The 19408-nt window shown below is 41.8% G+C and overlaps 1 protein-coding gene across 1 annotated transcript in view; it reads right to left on the bottom strand.

Moving 5' to 3' along the window:
* IRX6 (iroquois homeobox 6) overlaps positions 1-19408 on the bottom strand; it is a 53650-nt gene that overhangs the window by 17480 nt on the left and 16762 nt on the right. The window contains exons 6-7 of the mRNA XM_073581509.1: positions 16396-16504; positions 5495-5607 (exon numbers count right to left, since the gene is read on the bottom strand). Coding sequence (XP_073437610.1) covers positions 5495-5607; positions 16396-16504 — 222 coding nt within the window. The remainder of the gene's footprint in view (positions 1-5494; positions 5608-16395; positions 16505-19408) is intronic.

Genomic DNA, 19408 nt, shown 5'->3' with positions numbered 1-19408 from the left:
GCGACGTGCTTTCTCCTCTGAGCGCGACCGCCTCTCTTTCGCTTCCTGGCGTGGTAGCACATGCTCTGGCGAAGGGCTCTCCATTACGCTGCTTATGGCTGCAAGCAGTCACTTCTGCTCCAAATTGGTGCTGTGATGCCTGCTCGCCTTTTCTGGTGAACTTAAATAGCCCCCTTTTTTTTTTTTTTTTTTAGACCAACTGGTCTCGCACCTGCCGCGCCTCTGTGTGGACGTGCGCGCGCGCATGCGTGCTCCGTGCCCCTCCCGGGACCGTGCACACCTTCTGCTTCTCCCAGGCCCCGTGGTGTCGTGCTCGCCGCTCTACTTCCGGGTCGCCGCACCACTTCCGTTTCGTCGGCCATGATGCGCGCTCCCAGCGCGCGCGCCTCCCGGTGCGGCCCGGCCGAGTGAGCGTCTGCATTTCGGGACCCCCAGACACCTCTTACCTGCATGGTGGACCCCATCTCCCCGCTCTGGCGCAGGTATGTGCGGAACCGACCCCCGCTGCGGGGTCCGGTGTCTGGTGCTCACAGGGAGGGTACACAATCTGTGGCCTCCGAGGAGCTCTTCTGCCCGGGCACTGATGTGCCTCCCGGGCTGCATGGCCACTATATGTCAACAGGGAGGGAACACTATCAGTGGCCTCCCTGGACCTCCTCGCTGACATCCGCTCGCCTGGGTATCTCCTCCGGCTGTGGCCATGCTCTCGCTCAGGGGGGGCATAGGTGTATATGGCCCCCGAGGCGACTACCGGTACCCGGTGTCAGGTGTAGCAGACCCATGCCTGCCACTAATCACCCGATCCAGGCCCAGGCATCCTCTTCTCGGAATCTTCAAAGAGGCTTTCATCTTGAGGGTTCCCCGTCGAGGACAGGAAACCAACTGATGCGGAGAGAGGAGCCGCCCCTTTTATCTTGAAGGTTTCCTGTCCTCGTAGGGCGGATCCCCTCTCTCGTGGTGCCGTCATGTACCATGGAAAAAAGGCGATTCTTGTTGCTGCGACCAGCAATGCGCTAAGTATTCTCAATTTTTCCTATTTTTTAAAGCAGTAATACAATTGATATTTCATATATTTCATTCTTGAATGCTATAGTGCTAGACAGTGCTACTTTATTTGTTGGTTGCATATGGAGATGGCTACTCTTAGTTCACTTCTGTACACACCTGGTTTCTGTTTGCGAGTGATCGTCAGTCTTTTGTATGCATATTCTCTTTGACTGAGCACTCCATCCATCAGCCTCAGGCAGTTTTAATGATAGCAGGATCCTATCTACCCACATAAATGAAGGCTACAGCCTAGAAGAGGATTCACATTTGATAGGTTCCCAGCAATAATAGACGCCTTATCGTGGCTGCTGGGTACACATGAATTGACCAGTTTCATGCTCAATTTTTCCCATTTTCTAGAGCAGTAATGCAATTCATATTTCATGTAGTTCATAGTTGCATGCTAGAGTGCTACTTTATGTGTTGGTTATATATGGAGATGGCTACTCTTAGTTCGCACATGTACACACCTGGATTCTGTTTGGAAATTACAGTCTGTCTTATGTTATTAAGATAAAAGCAAATCCAGACACATATTTGCCCCTTGTCAGTGCAAAGCAGGAGGTCTGCTATGGCTAAGTGAAAGGCCTTTTACTGGGATCCAAAGGCGAACATTTCCCCTTATGGAAAGTGCCATGTTAGTGTAAGGTGACTAACAGGCCATGCAATTTCCCAGAAGAGCATTACATAGCCTATAAGTCTCCTTACGCTGAAAAGTCTTTACAATTCTTTTACTACACAGATACAACTCAACATTGATTTTCATATGTTAACTTAGAAAACAAATTCCTATTTACAGGTTAATAAGATAATGAAATGTTAACTTTAGTGTTTCTCTTTGCATCTTTATGAAATGAAATTCGTAGCCACCAGCATTCGCCATCTGTGTTTTGCCCAAGACGACATCAGTGAAACACAAAGATTACATTCATATTTAATATAGACACATATCTGTTTGTTCCTTGCAGATTATTTTTTTTCAGAAATGATTAAAGCAATGCTTAAACTCCTTGGTGTATTTTTAAGGATAGAAGCATATTAAGGTGACCTGCTGTGCCTCTCTTTTAAGGATGGCATTTTCCTCCCCTTTATTAAAGGTCAACTGACTTTAGATTATCCAGGCAGCTCAAGTGCGAATGCAATCTGTCATACAGACCAGATATGTATCGCAAATCTAGCAAAATATAATCTTTAGGAATCATATTCTGAATACTATTTTGATTAAAAAATAGGAGCTCGGATTGATTCTAAACTAATATGTTAAGAAATGGCTCTAGGAGATTGAATTAACCCCATCAAGCCTGACTACCTCCAGCAAATCTCCAAAAATTAGTGACTAAACAAAGTCCAAAAACCCTTATATAACAATGATTCGTGATTTTATTTATTTTTTTTTTTACAAAGCTCAACATTAACAAGGTGTTGGATGCAAGAAAACAAACTTGTTTGACCATTCTTGATGAGGTCTACATATACAAATATGTAATGTTAGGTTACTATTAAAATATATTCACTGTCACGGAAAAATATTTTCATGTATAATTTAAATAAATTAATTAATAAGTAAATTAATGAATTATTGGTAAATTAAGATGGCTTGGAGAGTTTTTAAGTCACTGGAAGCACAAAAATTTACTAAAATATTTTTGACCCCTTTCGACAAGTAGATTTCGGAATGCCACATTACTGATTTATAATTTCATAATGGAATGTAGGTCATTGGGGCAAGCCCTAATCATCCAACTGCCAACAGAATGTCTCCGAGATATACGATGGCACCAGTAAATGGGTCAATCAAGGGGCACATTATAATTTTGGAAAGATTTCGTAGTCTTTGTAATATGCACAAAGGCATCTTTTTCAGTTCTTGTTATACAACTCAAAAATTGTCATTGTCAGAAGTAATTAACGGGACATCAATGGTCGAGAAATTCCGAAGGTTGTAGAAAACAAGATGTCGAATAATGAAAACACGTTGAACTGTTCTCATTTAAATAGATGTAATGAAGTGTGCATGCTGCCTTCCCATTAACATTTGAACTCCAGTCGACCGGCATTCAAAGTTTGTTTTGTAAATTTCCCACCACATAATGAGAGGCCTAAATCCCGTAGTACATAGTTCATCTTGTCTCGTACAATGAAAGGGGAAGAAAGTGTTTATCTTTATTGTCTTCTAATTAGTACAAGTAATCAACAGTTGTCTCTTTCAGACAGAATGCTGAAGGCATCGAAAAACATGAGAGATTACTGTATATCTCCTGCTGACCACAGTCAAAAGGGTTAAAGCAAAAAAACAAAAAAGAAACTGAAAAATTTCGTCACTCCTCACTTAGGCCGGTTTCACATATGCGCTTCAGGGCGCAGCGACGGCCAGTGCACGGCTGCCGCTAAGCCCCACCCCTGCCGCGCCTCCTCCGGTAGCTCCGCCTCCGGGCGCATGACGCTGCATGCGTCATGCGTCCCCTATCTTTATCACTGAGGACGCAGGCCGTACGCAGTAAGCATTTTGGCGGCGCCTGCGTCCTTTTGACGGTGCGCCGACCAGCGCCAAACGCAACCTGTTGCAATTTGGTTGCGCTCTGCGCACCGTCAAAAGGACGCAGGCGCCGCCAAATGCATACTGCGCACGGCCTGCGTCCTCAGTGATAAAGATAGGGGACGCATGACGCATGCAGCGTCATGCGCCCGGAAGCGGAGCTACCGGTGGAGGCACTGCAGGGGGCGGGGCTTACCGGCGGCCGTGCGCAGGCCGACGCTGCGGCCCTAAACGCAAATGTGAAACCGGCCTTAGGTTGTATTACTAAGAGGAAAAAAAATATCAAATAGTGAGCACCAAGTAAGTTATTGGCTTTGCACATGACACAAGGCTGTGACTTACCTTGGCCCATTGGGATCCAGACGCTTCGAGCTACCAACTAGCCAATACCAATACCAACCTCTGGCTCATATGATTGATGATTATCCATATCAGGTAGATATAATGCCAAGTAAAAGCTTGTTAAGAAGACTTGATTGATCATAAATTTTAGTAGATTTGTGACCACAAAGTTCAGCTCATCTTTGAATAAATCATCGCAGAAGAGTTCAGCCAAAGATTGATAAAACTGTTACAAATTCTCCATCCAAACAAGCTCACTGATGTATTCTCAGTTAAAGGGGTAGTCCAGGCTTGGGGCTCAAGTCACATAGGTGGACTGCAGACTTGTGAATCCTCACAGAGTTCGCAGTGCGCACTGTTAGGATTTTCGGGTGCAATGTGACCGTAAGTATGCAATTTGCATGCTTCCGGCCACATTCTGACTAGACGTGTCTGGCCTCACTCAATTCCCTTGTACTGAGTGAGGCCGCACACACCTAGTCTGCACGTGACCATATATATGCAAATCACATACTTGGGGTCATGTTCCTCCAGCTCCCGGGGCCAACACCGGTGAATCTCGACATCGCATAGTGCGTGCGTTGTGAGTATTCACAAGTCTGCAGTCACAGAGTGACTGCAACCTTGTGAATTCTCACAGAGTTTATAGTGCACACTGTTAGGATTTCCTGGTGCCAGGAATGGGAGGCCATGTGACCGGAAGTATGTGATTTGCATGCTTCCGGCCACATTCTGACTAGACATGTCTGGCCTCATTCAATTCACTTGTATTGAGCGTGGCTGCACACATCTAGTCGGCACGTGACCACATATATGCAAATCACGTACTTGCGGTCACATTCCCTCCAGCTCCCGAGGCCAACACCGGCGAATCGTGACAGTGCGCACTGTGTGCACTGTGAGGATTTACAAGTCTGCAGTCACATAGAGCGACTGTGGACTTGAGCCTCAAGCCTGTACAATCCCTTTAAGTCATTATGCAGCTTGCATTGTCCAAATCAACAGCTGGTAAGAGCCAAATGTTGCCAAACTTGTAATAAAACCCAATTAATAAAAAGTGAATATTTTTAGCCCAAAATGCATTAAAGTAAAAAAATAAAACAATTTACCCAAAAGTGTCTCTATCCTTATAGTATAACATTATATCAAGTTATTAACTAATACAGACGGCGGGATATCGTTTGGAGAAGAAGACACTACTTTTTATTTTCTAAGTCTTAGACAAAAATGTCTTTGGCATGTAATTTTCATTACAGCAGCCCCTCGATCTTACAATGCAATGTTACAACATGAAGGCTTTTCTATACCACTATAAACCATGGCATTGTTGTACGGAGCAAATAATCTTGAATAATTTCACCAGAGTTGGTCATTGCTCTTACAGTCCCCGTAACTGAGTAACAATGTTGTCTGATTAAGTAGATTTCCCGTGCGGCGGCACTAAGCTGCTTACATTTACATCTTCAGCTTGATGTTCAACTAATGTCTACTTTTCTCTTGCTTGAGCTGACATGAAAATGGTCTTTAAAAATCTGTGATAATGTTATAGTTTCCAATACTAATTCTCACCTGTTATCGTGAGGTCTGATAACACCTCTGAAAACGACAGAAAATCAACATGGTTACAACCACAAATCTTCATAATCTTGTGTTCTTGCTGTTGACCTTGACTTTCCACCAGGCTATGTTCACGTCAAGGATGGAAGGTTATGGTCATCTTATGGAGCTTGCACTGCCTAGGACATGAAAACTATACCCTTTACCATGCACTGTGCTTTTAATAGTTATGATGTGGCCAACACTGCCTATGAGATGCAGACGCCAGAGACACTTGATGATTTCAAATGCTTAATTCTGATGTTGGAGTTGACCCCAAATTTAATTAAGACTCCAATATCGCACTTGTAAATTAAAAGGAAATCAATAATCAGAAAACGATTTCTTGTTTAAATCTGGGTTTTGTGTTAAAATGTATTTTTTGTCAATTTTTCTTACATATAAAAAAAAATAGAAATCTTGCAATATTCACACCGGCCACTGGGGATGTTTTAGACTCTAACTTCCTGTTGTTTCAGGAAACAACATATGTACATTAGCCACAAAGAACAGTCTGACCCTATCTTTTGTATTAAAACACCTAATGAGCGTATCATTGCAAAGGGAAGGGGCTGAGTCAGCTGTAACATCATCTATTATTATTGCTGGATCCTGTTTATCAGCTGTGTATGAAGGTTGGTATCAGTCATTATAATTCTGCCTCTGATAAGGAAAAATTCCGGAACTCTTCCTGAAAAAACAGGAAGTATGAGTCTAAAATAGCCCCATCGGACAGTGTGAAAATTACAAGATTACTAGTTTTTTTGTTATTTATTACTGATGATTAGTGTTGAGCATTCCGATACCGCAAGTATCGGGTATCGGCCGATACTTGCTGTATCGGAATTCCGATACCGACTTCCGATATTTTTTCAATATCGGAATTCGGCATCGGAATCGGAAGTTCAGTTGATTGACGGCCTGACGTCATCATGATGCGCGGTGTGTGCGCATCATGATGCGCCGTCATTTCGGGCCTTCCGGGGGTCTCTGCCGGCCTGCCGGGGGGCTGTGCCGGCCTGCCGGGGGGCTGTGTGGACTGCCCGGGGTCTCTGCCGGCCTGCCGGGGGGCTGTGCCGGCCTGCCGGGGGGCTGTGCACCCTGTGGGGGTCTGTACCGGCCTGCCGGGGGGCTGTGCCGGCCTGCCGGGGGGCTGTGCTGATGTCCGGGGGTCTGTGCAAGCATCGTCCGATGGGACTACAAGTCCCATCGGGCGATGCCTGCTACCATGACAGTGATTGACACATTAGCCAATGATGGGACAGTAGTAGTCCCATCATCCGGCTAATGTGTTAAATGTTAAAAAAAAAAAAAAAAAAAAAAAAAAAAATACTACATACATACTACATGCTACATACATACTACATATATACTACATACATACTACATACATGCTACATACATACTACATGCATGCTACATACATACTACATGCATGCTACATACATACTACATGCATGCTACATACATACTACATATATACTACATACATACTACATACATACTGCATGCTACATACATACTACATACATACTACATACATACTACATGCATGCTACATATATACTACATGCTACATACATACCACATGCATGCTACATATATACTACATGCATGCTACATACATACTACATATATACTACATGCATGCTACATACATACTACATGCTACATGCATGCTACATACATACTACATACATGCTACATATATACTACATACATACTACATATATACTACATGCATGCTACATATATACTACATGCATGCTACATATATACTACATGCATGCTACATATATACTACATGCATGCTACATATATACTACATACATGCTACATACATACTACATACATACTACATACATACTACATACATACTACATATATACTACATGCTACATACATACCACATACATACTACATACATGCTACATATATACTACATGCATGCTACATACATACTACATATATACTACATGCATGCTACATACATACTACATGCTACATGCATGCTACATACATACTACATACATACTACATGCTACATACATACCACATATATACTACATACATACAATACATTCATACAATACATACATAGACATACAGTACATATAACATAGAGTAACATACTTACCAATACTTGTCACATTGTTCCCCGAAGCCATTGTCTTTCCGGAATAAATATTAACATAACAAACCACAAAAATACTCACCCACGATCCGAAGCAGTCCACGAGTGTGTCCCACGACGATCTTGGGTAGAGAACTGCAGCATCAGATGATGCTGCCGTTCTCTACGGGCTGCAGGAATCCAATGACGGAAGGTAGGTATCCTTCCGCACTGTATTCCTCCGCCACTTAAAAAAAAAAAGTCCCTAGTCTCACTTTATGCCATTGCTGCGTGGGAATTTCCCACACAGCAATGGCATAAAGTGAGACTAGGGACTTTTTTTTTTTAAGTGGCGGAGGAATACAGTGCGGAAGGATACCTACCTTCCGTCATTGGATTCCTGCAGCCCGTAGAGAACGGCAGCATCAGCTGATGCTGCAGTTCTCTACCCAAGATCGTCGTGGGACACACTCGTGGACTGCTTCGGATCGTGGGTGAGTATTTTTGTGGTTTGTTATGTTAATATTTATTCCGTAGACGACAATGGCTTCGGGGAACAATGTGACAAGTATTGGTAAGTATGTTACTCTATGTTATATGTACTGTATGTCTATGTATGTATTGTATGAATGTATTGTATGTATGTAGTATATATGTGGTATGTATGTAGCATGTAGTATGTATGTAGTATGTATGTAGCATGCATGTAGCATGTAGTATGTATGTAGCATGCATGTAGTATATATGTAGTATGTATGTAGCATGCATGTAGTATATATGTAGCATGTATGTAGTATGTATGTGGTATGTATGTAGCATGTAGTATATATGTAGCATGCATGTAGTATATATGTAGTATGTATGTAGCATGTATGTAGTATATATGTAGTATGTATGTAGTATATATGTAGCATGCATGTAGTATATATGTAGTATGTATGTAGTATATATGTAGCATGCATGTAGTATATATGTAGTATGTATGTAGTATATATGTAGCATGCATGTAGTATATATGTAGCATGCATGTAGTATATATGTAGTATGTATGTAGTATATATGTAGCATGTATGTAGTATGTATGTAGCATGCATGTAGCATGTAGTATGTATGTAGCATGCATGTAGTATATATGTAGTATGTATGTAGCATGCATGTAGTATATATGTAGCATGCATGTAGTATATATGTAGTATGTATGTAGTATATATGTAGCATGTATGTAGTATGTATGTAGCATGCATGTAGCATGTAGTATGTATGTAGCATGCATGTAGTATATATGTAGTATGTATGTAGCATGCATGTAGTATATATGTAGTATGTATGTAGCATGCATGTAGTATATATGTAGTATGTATGTTGCATGTAGTATGAATGTAGCATGTATGTAGTATGAATGTAGCATGTAATTTTTTTTTTTTTTTTTTTTTTTTACATTTAACACATTAACCGGATGATGGGACTACTACTGTCCCATCATTGGCTAATGTGTCAATCACTGTCATGGTAGCAGGCATCGCCCGATGGGACTTGTAGTCCCATCGGACGATGCCTGCACAGACCCCCGGAGCCTGCACAGACCACCGGCAGGCCGGCACAGCCCCCCGGCAGGCCGGCACAGCCCCCCGGCAGGCCGGCACAGCCCCCCGGAGCCTGCACAGACCACCGGCAGGCCGGCACAGACCACCGGAGCCTGCACAGACCCCCTGGCAGGCCGGCACAGCCCCCCGGCAGGCCGGCACAGCCCCCCGGCAGGCCGGCACAGCCCCCCGGAGCCTGCACAGACCACCGGCAGGCCGGCACAGACCACCGGAGCCTGCACAGACCCCCTGGCAGGCCGGCACAGCCCCCCGAAAGGCCCGTACAGACCCCAGAGAGGCTGTACAAGGGCAGGAAAGGGTTTTTCTTATTCCGATACCGGAAGTCCCATAGACTTGAATGGGACTTCCGGTATCGGAATCGGCGATACCGATACTTTTTTTAAAGATCGGCCGATACCATCCGATACGATACTTTGAAGTATCGGATGGTATCGCTCAACTCTACTGATGATCAAGATAGGAACAAATACAATGCCAAAAATTGTTAAAAATACACGGAACAACAAACCTGACAATAGCTAATTTTGTAATACTTTGCATGGCTTTGATGGCTCCAGAAGTGACCACATCCTATAAGCTTGTTGATTGACTGCACTGCTGCCTTTCAACAAACTTTATTCAGCATCCCAACCTGAACAGTATAACGGACTTCCGCCAGAAGTCTGTGTTCGGAGTTCAACACAAGACACTAGTTTGGGTTTGCTCATCTCTAGTCCTACCCACCATGATATTGTGTTTTAGCCCCAATTTCAGATATCTCAGAAACTCCCAAATTTTCACTTATGGCTCTTTTACAATATGTGCTCTACAAATGCTGTAGCATTTCAGAGAAAAACGTAATTTAAAAGCCACTGGGGACCGGTCCCCGCTGGCTTCTTTCTGCTTGCTCCCCCAGAAGTGATAAGTCTAACCCTACAAGCTCATGCAGGGAAAAACCTGTCTGTCACTGGTAGCGGGTGGGACGAAGACGCAGGACATAGTGTCCAACTAGTCTCCCTTGCAGCCTGGTACCTGGAAGGCTCTGCATGTGTGACTTTGATAGTGTCTCTTTTGTACTCCGTCTCCTGAACTACTTCATCCATGGCAATCTGTTGCATTTTTATGAAGGTTCGGAATTTTGTACCAAAATGTCAAATGTATATTGCAATTGGATTGCTTAAATAAAAGGGTCACAATTCTACCGCTCAATGCCTGAGTGCCAAATATTTCTCTCTATATATTTACGGACTGGATCCCTTCTCGGGAATAGCTACCCTGATGCAGTGACGTACACCACTATATATAATAATACGTGGCAAAAAATAAGCAGAAAAGGCTTTGTTGCTAGGTAGGTACACCTAGTTTCATGCCTAGAAAGGAACATGCGGAAAAGCGCACAGAATTGTTAGACTAGCAAAATTGGTATGCAAAAAGTCAAAGGTGTCCTTTTTATTTAAAATGATAACACTCCACTTGGGACAAGAAAAGATAAGTACCGTAGGTATATGTGAACTTTCAATAAGCTACTCTATACGGGTGTAATATTGGACTATTAAAACCAGTGTGCAAAAACTATGTATTTTTCAAATATTTTGTGAGGCAGCCTATTACATTTGAATTTTTAAAAAGTTGAGATTTTTCTTTTGTCTTAAAAAAGAATGAAAATTACAGTAATACAGTTCTTTCATAAAAGAAATTGCTTATGCTTGACAGTCTCCCAACAAGCCAGTTAGCACCCTTTATCAGACACAGAGTCAAAGACTGAGTAATCAATTCACAGTCACACTGACTCTGCAGGTCAAGCACCTCCCTACTGCTTGAATCTTTGGATTATAATTCACAGACTGAGACCACTAGTCCCGTTTTCTATGTTCTTCAGTGGTATAAGTGGTACAGCCCGTTCTGATTTAGGCCCTTCTATCCTGCTCTCTAATAATGAGTTGTGCCCTATTACCTCCTATCCATTAGCTAGGGCGGCACGGCGGCTCAGTGGTTAGCCTTGCAGCGCTGGGGTCCTGGGTTCAAATCCTACCAAGGATGACATCTGCAAGGAGTTTGTATGTTCTCCCTGTGTTTGCGTGGGTTTCCTCCCACATTCCAAAGACATACTGATAGGGAATTTAGATTGTGAGCCTTCAGGTACAGCGATGCTAATGTGTGCAAAACTGTAAAGCGCTGTGGAATTTGTTAGCAATATATAAAGATTATTATTAGCTGTAAAATCCTAAAATGGCCACTGCTTTCCTTGCCCTCATCTTTTATACTGGCTGTGATAGTCACCTCTTACTGGCTGTGCTAGTCCATGTGATGTGATACTGTAGCTGCAAGACATTATGGGTAAGCCTGTGCGGCCACTTATTTTGAGCCCACTCTCTGGCTGAAGTAATCCTGTGCAATGTGTGAAATGGTGCAGAGCATTTTTTCAACAATCTATGCAAATTGAAATGCAAATTGTTTGAATCTATCAGAACCTGTACATTTTATGAAATTGGACCCCAAGCCAAGTTACATTGGATTGATTTGATCTTTTCTAGTGGTTAAAGAAGTAACAGGGACATTGTCTTTTGATTGCTCAGCGGCTAGCACTGTTGCTTTGCAGCGCTGAGGTCCTGGGTTCAAATCCCACCAAGGACAACATCCACAAGGAGTTTGCATGTTCTTTTTGTGTTTACATGCGTTTCCTCTGAGTTCTCCAAATTCTCCCCACAATCCAAGGACATACTGATAGGGAATCTAGATTGTGAGCCCCAGTGGGGACAGGGAGGATGTCAGCAAAATGCTCTGCAATTAATAGTACTATATGAGCTATTAAAATATATACATAAATACAGCTTACCCTTCATACTTGTTGGCCAGCTTAAGGCTACTTTCACACTTGCGTTTTTTTGCGCTGCACTGCGTGCCCAGTGCAAACGCACATAAAAAACGCATCATGCGGTTTTATGCGTTGTTTTGTGTTTTTGCGCATGGTTTTTTAAAAAAAGCATGCTTTTTTGCCATGACATGCGCATTACCATGCGCACGTCAGCGCTCCCATAGACTATAATGTGTTTTTGGGTGAATTTTGTGCGCATTGCGTGCGCATGCGTTTTTTTGGGCCAGGTCGGATGCACAAAAAATGCAACAGGATGCATTTTGTGCGCCCGGGTGCACACTGCAAAAAAACGCATGCGCATACAAACGCGTACAAACTCATGTCTATGCGCACCCATGTTAAGTATAGGAAAAAAAAACGCATGCTTTTTTGAGCAAAAAAACGCAAGTGTGAAACCAGCCTGACATTATTGAATCATTATTTGCACCCCGCAGTTGGGTGCATTACATCGCTACCGCAATGTAGTAGTACATCAAATTGACACGGCCACCCCATTTCACAACTATTAGCAGACAAAGGAGCTGAAAAGCATTTTTTTCCTCTCTTACAGACATAGCAGATACAGTATGTTTGTAGTTTATATGTAAATATATTATATATTTTATTAATGTAGCTTCTATGTTAAATATGCTATATATTTTATAATGTAGTTTATATGTTAAATATGATATATATTTTATTAATGTAGTTTATATGTTAATATATGTCAATTCACCAGACTCCTGGGGTCAGCTGGTACCTATTAACAGTAGCTTTCTTTCCACTCTATAGGTCATAGTATGACTATGTATTACATAGTATCTAATTTAATTTGCATTGGTGCTGTGATGCCACATTTTTCTGCAGTGCAAATATCTAACTAACCACAGCTTCCACTGACTAAAGTCTGTAGTTAAGGAAATAATTTTGCAGACTGGACAAACCCTTTAATATACTGTCAAAGACCAATCTCTGTGTCACGGCGGTAATTTGCATATATTCTCAGTGCTGTGGTTCTTATTGCGCTCGCTGCTCCGCTCTTCCCAGTGTCAGGCTGCCTCGCTGAGTTACCTCATGCTGCTCTCCCAACTCTGCTGCATCTTCCTGCGGTCTCCACCTGGCTATAGGGATGTGCGGTCAGATCTTGCAGGAATGTAACCCTGCTGTGGACCTGCAGGGTTTTGCTTCCCTATCCTATCTCTTGTCAGCAGAGGATATTTTTGGCAACTCCTCTATCTATTCCCTGCCTTAACTTAGGTTCCTGTCTGTCTGCAGCAATGAGTTTAATTGATATTTTGTCTCGCCACTCCTGTGCCCAACCTGGCCTGTCTGACCTCTACACTCCTTACCCAAGCTTTGTATTATGAACTGTGCTGCCCTGACCTCGGACCATTGACTAAGCTTCTATCTTCACCCTTTGATGCTCTACATTCCTGCTGTGACCCATGGGTCAGCTGCTGCAGGTCAACGAACTGCCCTGGAGTGGCTTCTGGTGTTTTCCTGAGGCCAAGCCTATGCTCACCACCAAAGGATCTAGTGAAAACTAGATCGTCACGCCCCTCCAGGGTAAGTCTGGCCCATGGCACAGTGAGTCCACACTCACTGCTGTCACACTCTGAATATCTTAATACTAAAAACTTAAAAGATATTAAAAAATAATAAACCATAAACTATCACTTTCCATTTTATTTAGACGTATCAGGACTACGTAACATGGGTTAGTGTTTATAGCCTTTGTAGGGTATAAATGCCAAACATAAAGGAACGAAGAACAAATTCATGAAGATTTTAAATAAAAAAAACCTAAATGGATAATTTGATGGGAAGGATAAAGTGGGTGGTCTTCAAATAAATATATAAACATACAAAACCAAAACAAACTCACACATAAAAAAATCTACACGCTGTGTGATACTAATGCAAAAATTAAACAAGTAATAAACATAAAATATACACAGATTTAACAATGGCTATAAAATAAGCTATTAACCTTTTGTTTAGTTACTTAAAGTTTTATAATATAGGAAAAATACATCACAATATAATGTAACGGGCACTGAAAAGTAATTTATTTTATGGAAAATGCATGGAAATTGGCATTGAAATAACTTCATCTGGATATTCCTTACAAATCATGGCTTTGATGCTACAATATTGAGGAAGACTGCCTTGGTGAAAGCATGTGAGTAACCATATGCCATTGATAAGCAAAAGTATTGAATAACATGGTGCTAAAAACAGTAGTGCTCAACCAAATATATTTTAGGGCCTTAAATGCAACCAAGGCAACAACTATGGATCACACTTGCCATTCAGCTAGAGACAGACCAAGTAGTAGGCATACATGTTTACATTTTATTACAGAACTGTGTTTGGGGGCTTTGCAGCTCATATATACGGTATATACAAAGCAAAGACACAACTATTGCAAATGGGAAGATACCACAGTACCCCTAGATCACCTGTTCTTTATGGTTGGGAAGCCCTTATGCCTGATCATATCCTCGGGACACCAGCTATGTCATAAGAATTTGCTTTTTCTGGGACATTAGAAGTGCAAGTGCAAAATGCAATTTTAGGCTACTAGTTGGTTAACAGGTTTGGAAAACAATTGCAAAATGCTACTTTGGGCTACCACTTGGGCAACGAATTTGGAATGAAGGTGCAAAATGCCATTTTGAGCCACTAGGGTCACGTCATAAGAATTTGCTTTTCCTGGGACAATAGAAGTGCAAGTGCAAACTGCAACTTTGGGCTACTAGTTGGGTAACAGGTCTGGAATGCAAGTGCAAAATGCTACTTTGTGGAAACAGTTTGGCAATAGGTCTGCAATGCAAAATGCCAATTTGGGCCACCAGTCAGACAACAGATCTGGAGTGCAAGTGCAAAATGCCACTTTTGTCACCAGTTTGGTTTCACTGGCTTAGAACAACATAACAATGTTATAACGTTGATTTTAATGAATGTAAACATAAATTACAACAGTCAGCTGAACTGCTCAGTTAATGATCAGAATGATGGATAGTTAAACATATCATTTCTCAAACATTCTCAGGCATGTAGGAGCATTTCCTCTCTTTGATGTAAGTTTCTTTTCCTTCTAATCTACTTCATATTTAGGTCTGGTGAATGAATCTTTAAAAAAAAAAAAAAAGAAAGAAGCCATTCAGTTAGTGTACAAATTCCCTTTTTGCTTTGCTGAAAATCTTTGAACTGAATATTTAATAAATTATAATATTTTATGGAGCAACTTCAGTTCTAATATCTATATATGTTAAATCAGAAATCAAACAATAGACAATATTTTCACCTCATACATACAGCATTTTATAGCTTCAAATTCCCAGTATAAATGTAATAATACGTGATATACATCTGGCTACATATATCCAACACTAGAAGGTGCTTATTAGCATAATTCATACTAGTTTTAATGTATAAATATAGTCTGGTTTGGCTTTTTATCCTTTGTCATGTGGCAATGGTTGTTAAAGGGTTGATATTGACTTTTAAGATTGATTCCTCCAGTAGGGAGCACTAGAGGTCTATTCTTCTTGCTCTCAGACGAGACTATTTCCATAAATACAGTATTGTTATATAAGTAGGTCAATACAAAGTAGATGGCAGCATAGGGAGTCACTCTCTCTGGTAGGTTTTAGACCGTAGGTAGCATTCATACAAAGATTTGGTCCAAACATGTGCAGTTTTGATTGCTTTCCACAGGTTGAACAGCACCAAAAACAACCTCAATCCCTAGCCTTGACCAGGCGCTAACTAAACACAACAGACCCTGGCTACTGATACATGGCTGAGCTAGCCCCAGCTCAGTCACACAAAACAGCTATTGTCTATAGCAACCACTGATAGTTGCGGTTCTCTGCACACAGTCTGTGCAGTGTCTTGTCAGAGAGGAATTCTGTCCTTTCTCCCTCTTCAGCTCCAAGACACATCCAGTCTGGTCAGCTGACTCACTAAGGAGAACAGGTAGCCTAGTTATATGCAGAGCCAGCCAGGTGATCTAATCATCACCTGTAGAGCTAGGATTTAACCCTAGCCTACCTGTCTTTGCCACAGCAGTTAAAAGAGATTATTTTTTTTTCAGGAGGAGACTATGGTTTCCATATAATCTTTAAGATTGGGGACACATAGGTCTGCGTTGGGAACTATATACATAAATTTCAATATCGCCAATTATGGACATTTGAAAGGATGTTTAGCTTTTTTTTTTATTGTCGATGCAGTGAAAAAAATAAAATGTTTGCGAACATAGAGTTTATTGCACACACAATATAATCAAGATACAATATACTTGGTAATGCCTCACCTCCTCATAACTGGCCTGAAGGCTGTTCTTAGCAAGTCATTGTCATCCATAAAGCTGGTTTGTCTGTATTCTGAAACATCTTTATTTGTCTTCATTGACCTTTCACTCCCTGCATAAAGAATACAAACAGCATTGTAAAATGATCAGTTACAAGTTTAATGTGTCTGTTTGGCAGTGACTTTCTAGTTGGGCCATGAATGGTTAATTACCAGAAAACTACTTAAAAAAACCAAACTATCACTGGATCAAAATTGGTAATTTTTTTCTCTTTTTATACTTCATGCTTCTCCGAGTGTTTTTTTCTTTTTTTCTTTTGTTTTTTTTTAAATCCACCATACGGTTTCAAGGAGTTGATGCTCATAGGGTGATAATGTACAGGACAATTTACAGAATACGATACAGATCAGAGTATAGACACAACATTTTGCATAATTAACCCTTTCAAAATGCTATTTTATTAGAAATATAATTAAAATATTCTCAACCAAAAAATACTCCCACCTCAACAAAGTGATAAAGGTGCTTAAAGGGTTTGGCCGATATGAGCTACCGCCACCACCTTTCAGGGCTGATATACAGCATTCTATAATGCTGTATATGAGCCCCCAACCCAAGAGAGAGAGAAGAAAGGAAGAGTAGAAAAATAACTTATTATACTCACCTGTGTGGCGGTCCGGTCTAAGGTTTGTCGCTCTTCTTGGTCCGACGCCCCTACATCTTTTTGCAATGCCGTCCTCCTTCTTGGTTCGTGTAGATGACACATCCCTGCGTCATCCACAGAAGTCTCCTCAGCATCACGCTCCTGCACTGGCGTATTTCTCTGCCCTGTTGAGGGCAGAGCAAAGTACTACAGTGCAGAAGTGCTGGGAAAGGTTTATTGATGAAGCTTGATGATGTTACTATAGATGATAACACCTTCTCAGCATCTACTGATGTTGAAGCACTATATAGAAATATGCACACTGGGCAGGCTTGAAATGAATGGATCACTTCCTTAAAGGGAATCTGTCACTCCCTTGGACTGTGCCAACATCTGCGCAGAAGAACAATGATGCCAATGCACATAGCAGGGCGGAAAAGGTAAGTATAATTGAGTGATTTCAGGGGGTAGGTGCGGGATTCTGGGGCTTGCAAACACTTCACAGGACTCTGACAGCTCATGGGGACTGCAATGGGGAGCCCCTGGTCCCCACTGTATGCCAACCTCTTCCTGAGCTGGTGGGAGGAGACCACAGTCTTCCATGATGACCCATGGTGGGGTTCAAACATTCTATTATGGAGTAAGGTTCATTGATGATGTCTTCTTTATGTGGTCCGGGTCTGTGGAGGAATTCCACCTTTTCATCGAATGCCTCAATGATAATTAGATCAGTATGAGATTCACTTTAGAGATCAATGCAAACGAGATCTCCTTCTTGGATCTTACGATTGGCAACGATAGTATGGGTAAATTGGTCCTGCAAATATAGTGAAAACCTACTTGGATGAATAATTTATTAAGATGGGAAAGTCATCACCCATGATCATTTAAGAAGGGGATCCCCAAAGGAAAATTTACTCTGGTCAAGAGGAACTTCTCCAGTGTGAAAGATTTTCATACACAAGCTCATGATTTGAGACACAGATTTCTGGGAAGGGGATCTCTCAGAAATGTCCTGCATTCAGCCTACCAAGGTGTGGTGAGTCTGGATGGACAATCACTCTTGTTCCAACAAAAGGGAGAACCCTGTTGCTATAGCAAGGATTATTGGAACATATAACAGGCTGTCAAATCATGCACATGCTGTAATAAAAAAAGCATTGGGGCATTGTAAGAGCGGACACGGACCTCAGTGACTTGCACATAGCCCTCCACATGTAATAATTGCCCCATGCAGCCCTCCATTTATTATAATAGCTCCACATAGACCTCTATACATTATATTAGCCTTCCATATACTATAATGAGCCCCATAGTTCTTCATATAGTTTAATGTACTCCTCATAGTCCTCCATATAGTATAATGCACTCCCCATAGCCACTATACAGTATTATGGCCACCACAAAAATACTCACCTCTCTTCCTTGTTCCTCTGCTGCTCTGCTCTCAGCAGAAAGAGCTTTGAAGAGCCGTACATCTCAGTGCAACAGGCACCATATAGTGACATCATCGTGCCCGCTGCACTGATACGTCAGACACTGAAGAAGAATGGAGGAGGAAGGGTCAACTGAAGCTCCCTCTTTTATCATTACTTTCAACTGTATCGGCATCCAGTATGTCAATACAGTTGAACATGCAATGAAGGGTGAGTGGGGCCCGGTGCCTCTTTAAGAACTTCCTTGGTTTATTATATGCAGCATAAACCAAGCTGAAGCCCTCTGGGAAAAAACAGCAAAACAAAAGATAATGGTAGCATAAAGCACATTCCTTGTGGTAGTGGAAATCAGCCCGCTCAGGGAAGAGCAAGACCCCTTGTTCAGGTTTTAGCATAAACACACAAACACTTCTCTGGAGTGTTGCTCTCCAGACATTGAACACCCACTGCCTCTGGAGGCTGACTATTTAAGCTCGAGACCACACCGTTGGGTGGAGGATAAGGTGGACATCCTCCCACCTGCTCCATGGTTGTTCACACAAACCCAGCCCTTCCAAAAAAATGGCTACTTTACACCTTGCAACACTTAATGTGCTGGAGGAAAAAACGCCTGAGTTTTACATCACTGAAGCAATTAGCCTCAGCAAAACATATGTCGCCTCCAGCTCCTTGCCAGTGACTTTGCCACACTCAATACAATAAAGCATGACCACAATGACTATGTCCACATATCATATATGGCATAAATGTCTGGGTTGCAGACTCTAGAAAGCATTAAGGAACTTCAAAAATGCAACCTGACAAAAGATTTTAGTGTCCACTTTTCCAAATACTGTAAGATTTGATAAATATTTTAGCCAGCAATATGCGCTTCTGAAGGATGATGATGGAACTCAATGTCATGCAACATTATAACTGAGGAAGACTCCAAGACGTC

This window comes from Dendrobates tinctorius, unplaced genomic scaffold, assembly GCF_039654945.1.
Source record: "Dendrobates tinctorius isolate UK_male_01 unplaced genomic scaffold, ASM3965494v1 ptg000009l, whole genome shotgun sequence".
Lineage (NCBI taxonomy): Eukaryota > Metazoa > Chordata > Amphibia > Anura > Dendrobatidae > Dendrobates > Dendrobates tinctorius.
This window is presented reverse-complemented; position numbering and strand designations above follow the sequence as displayed.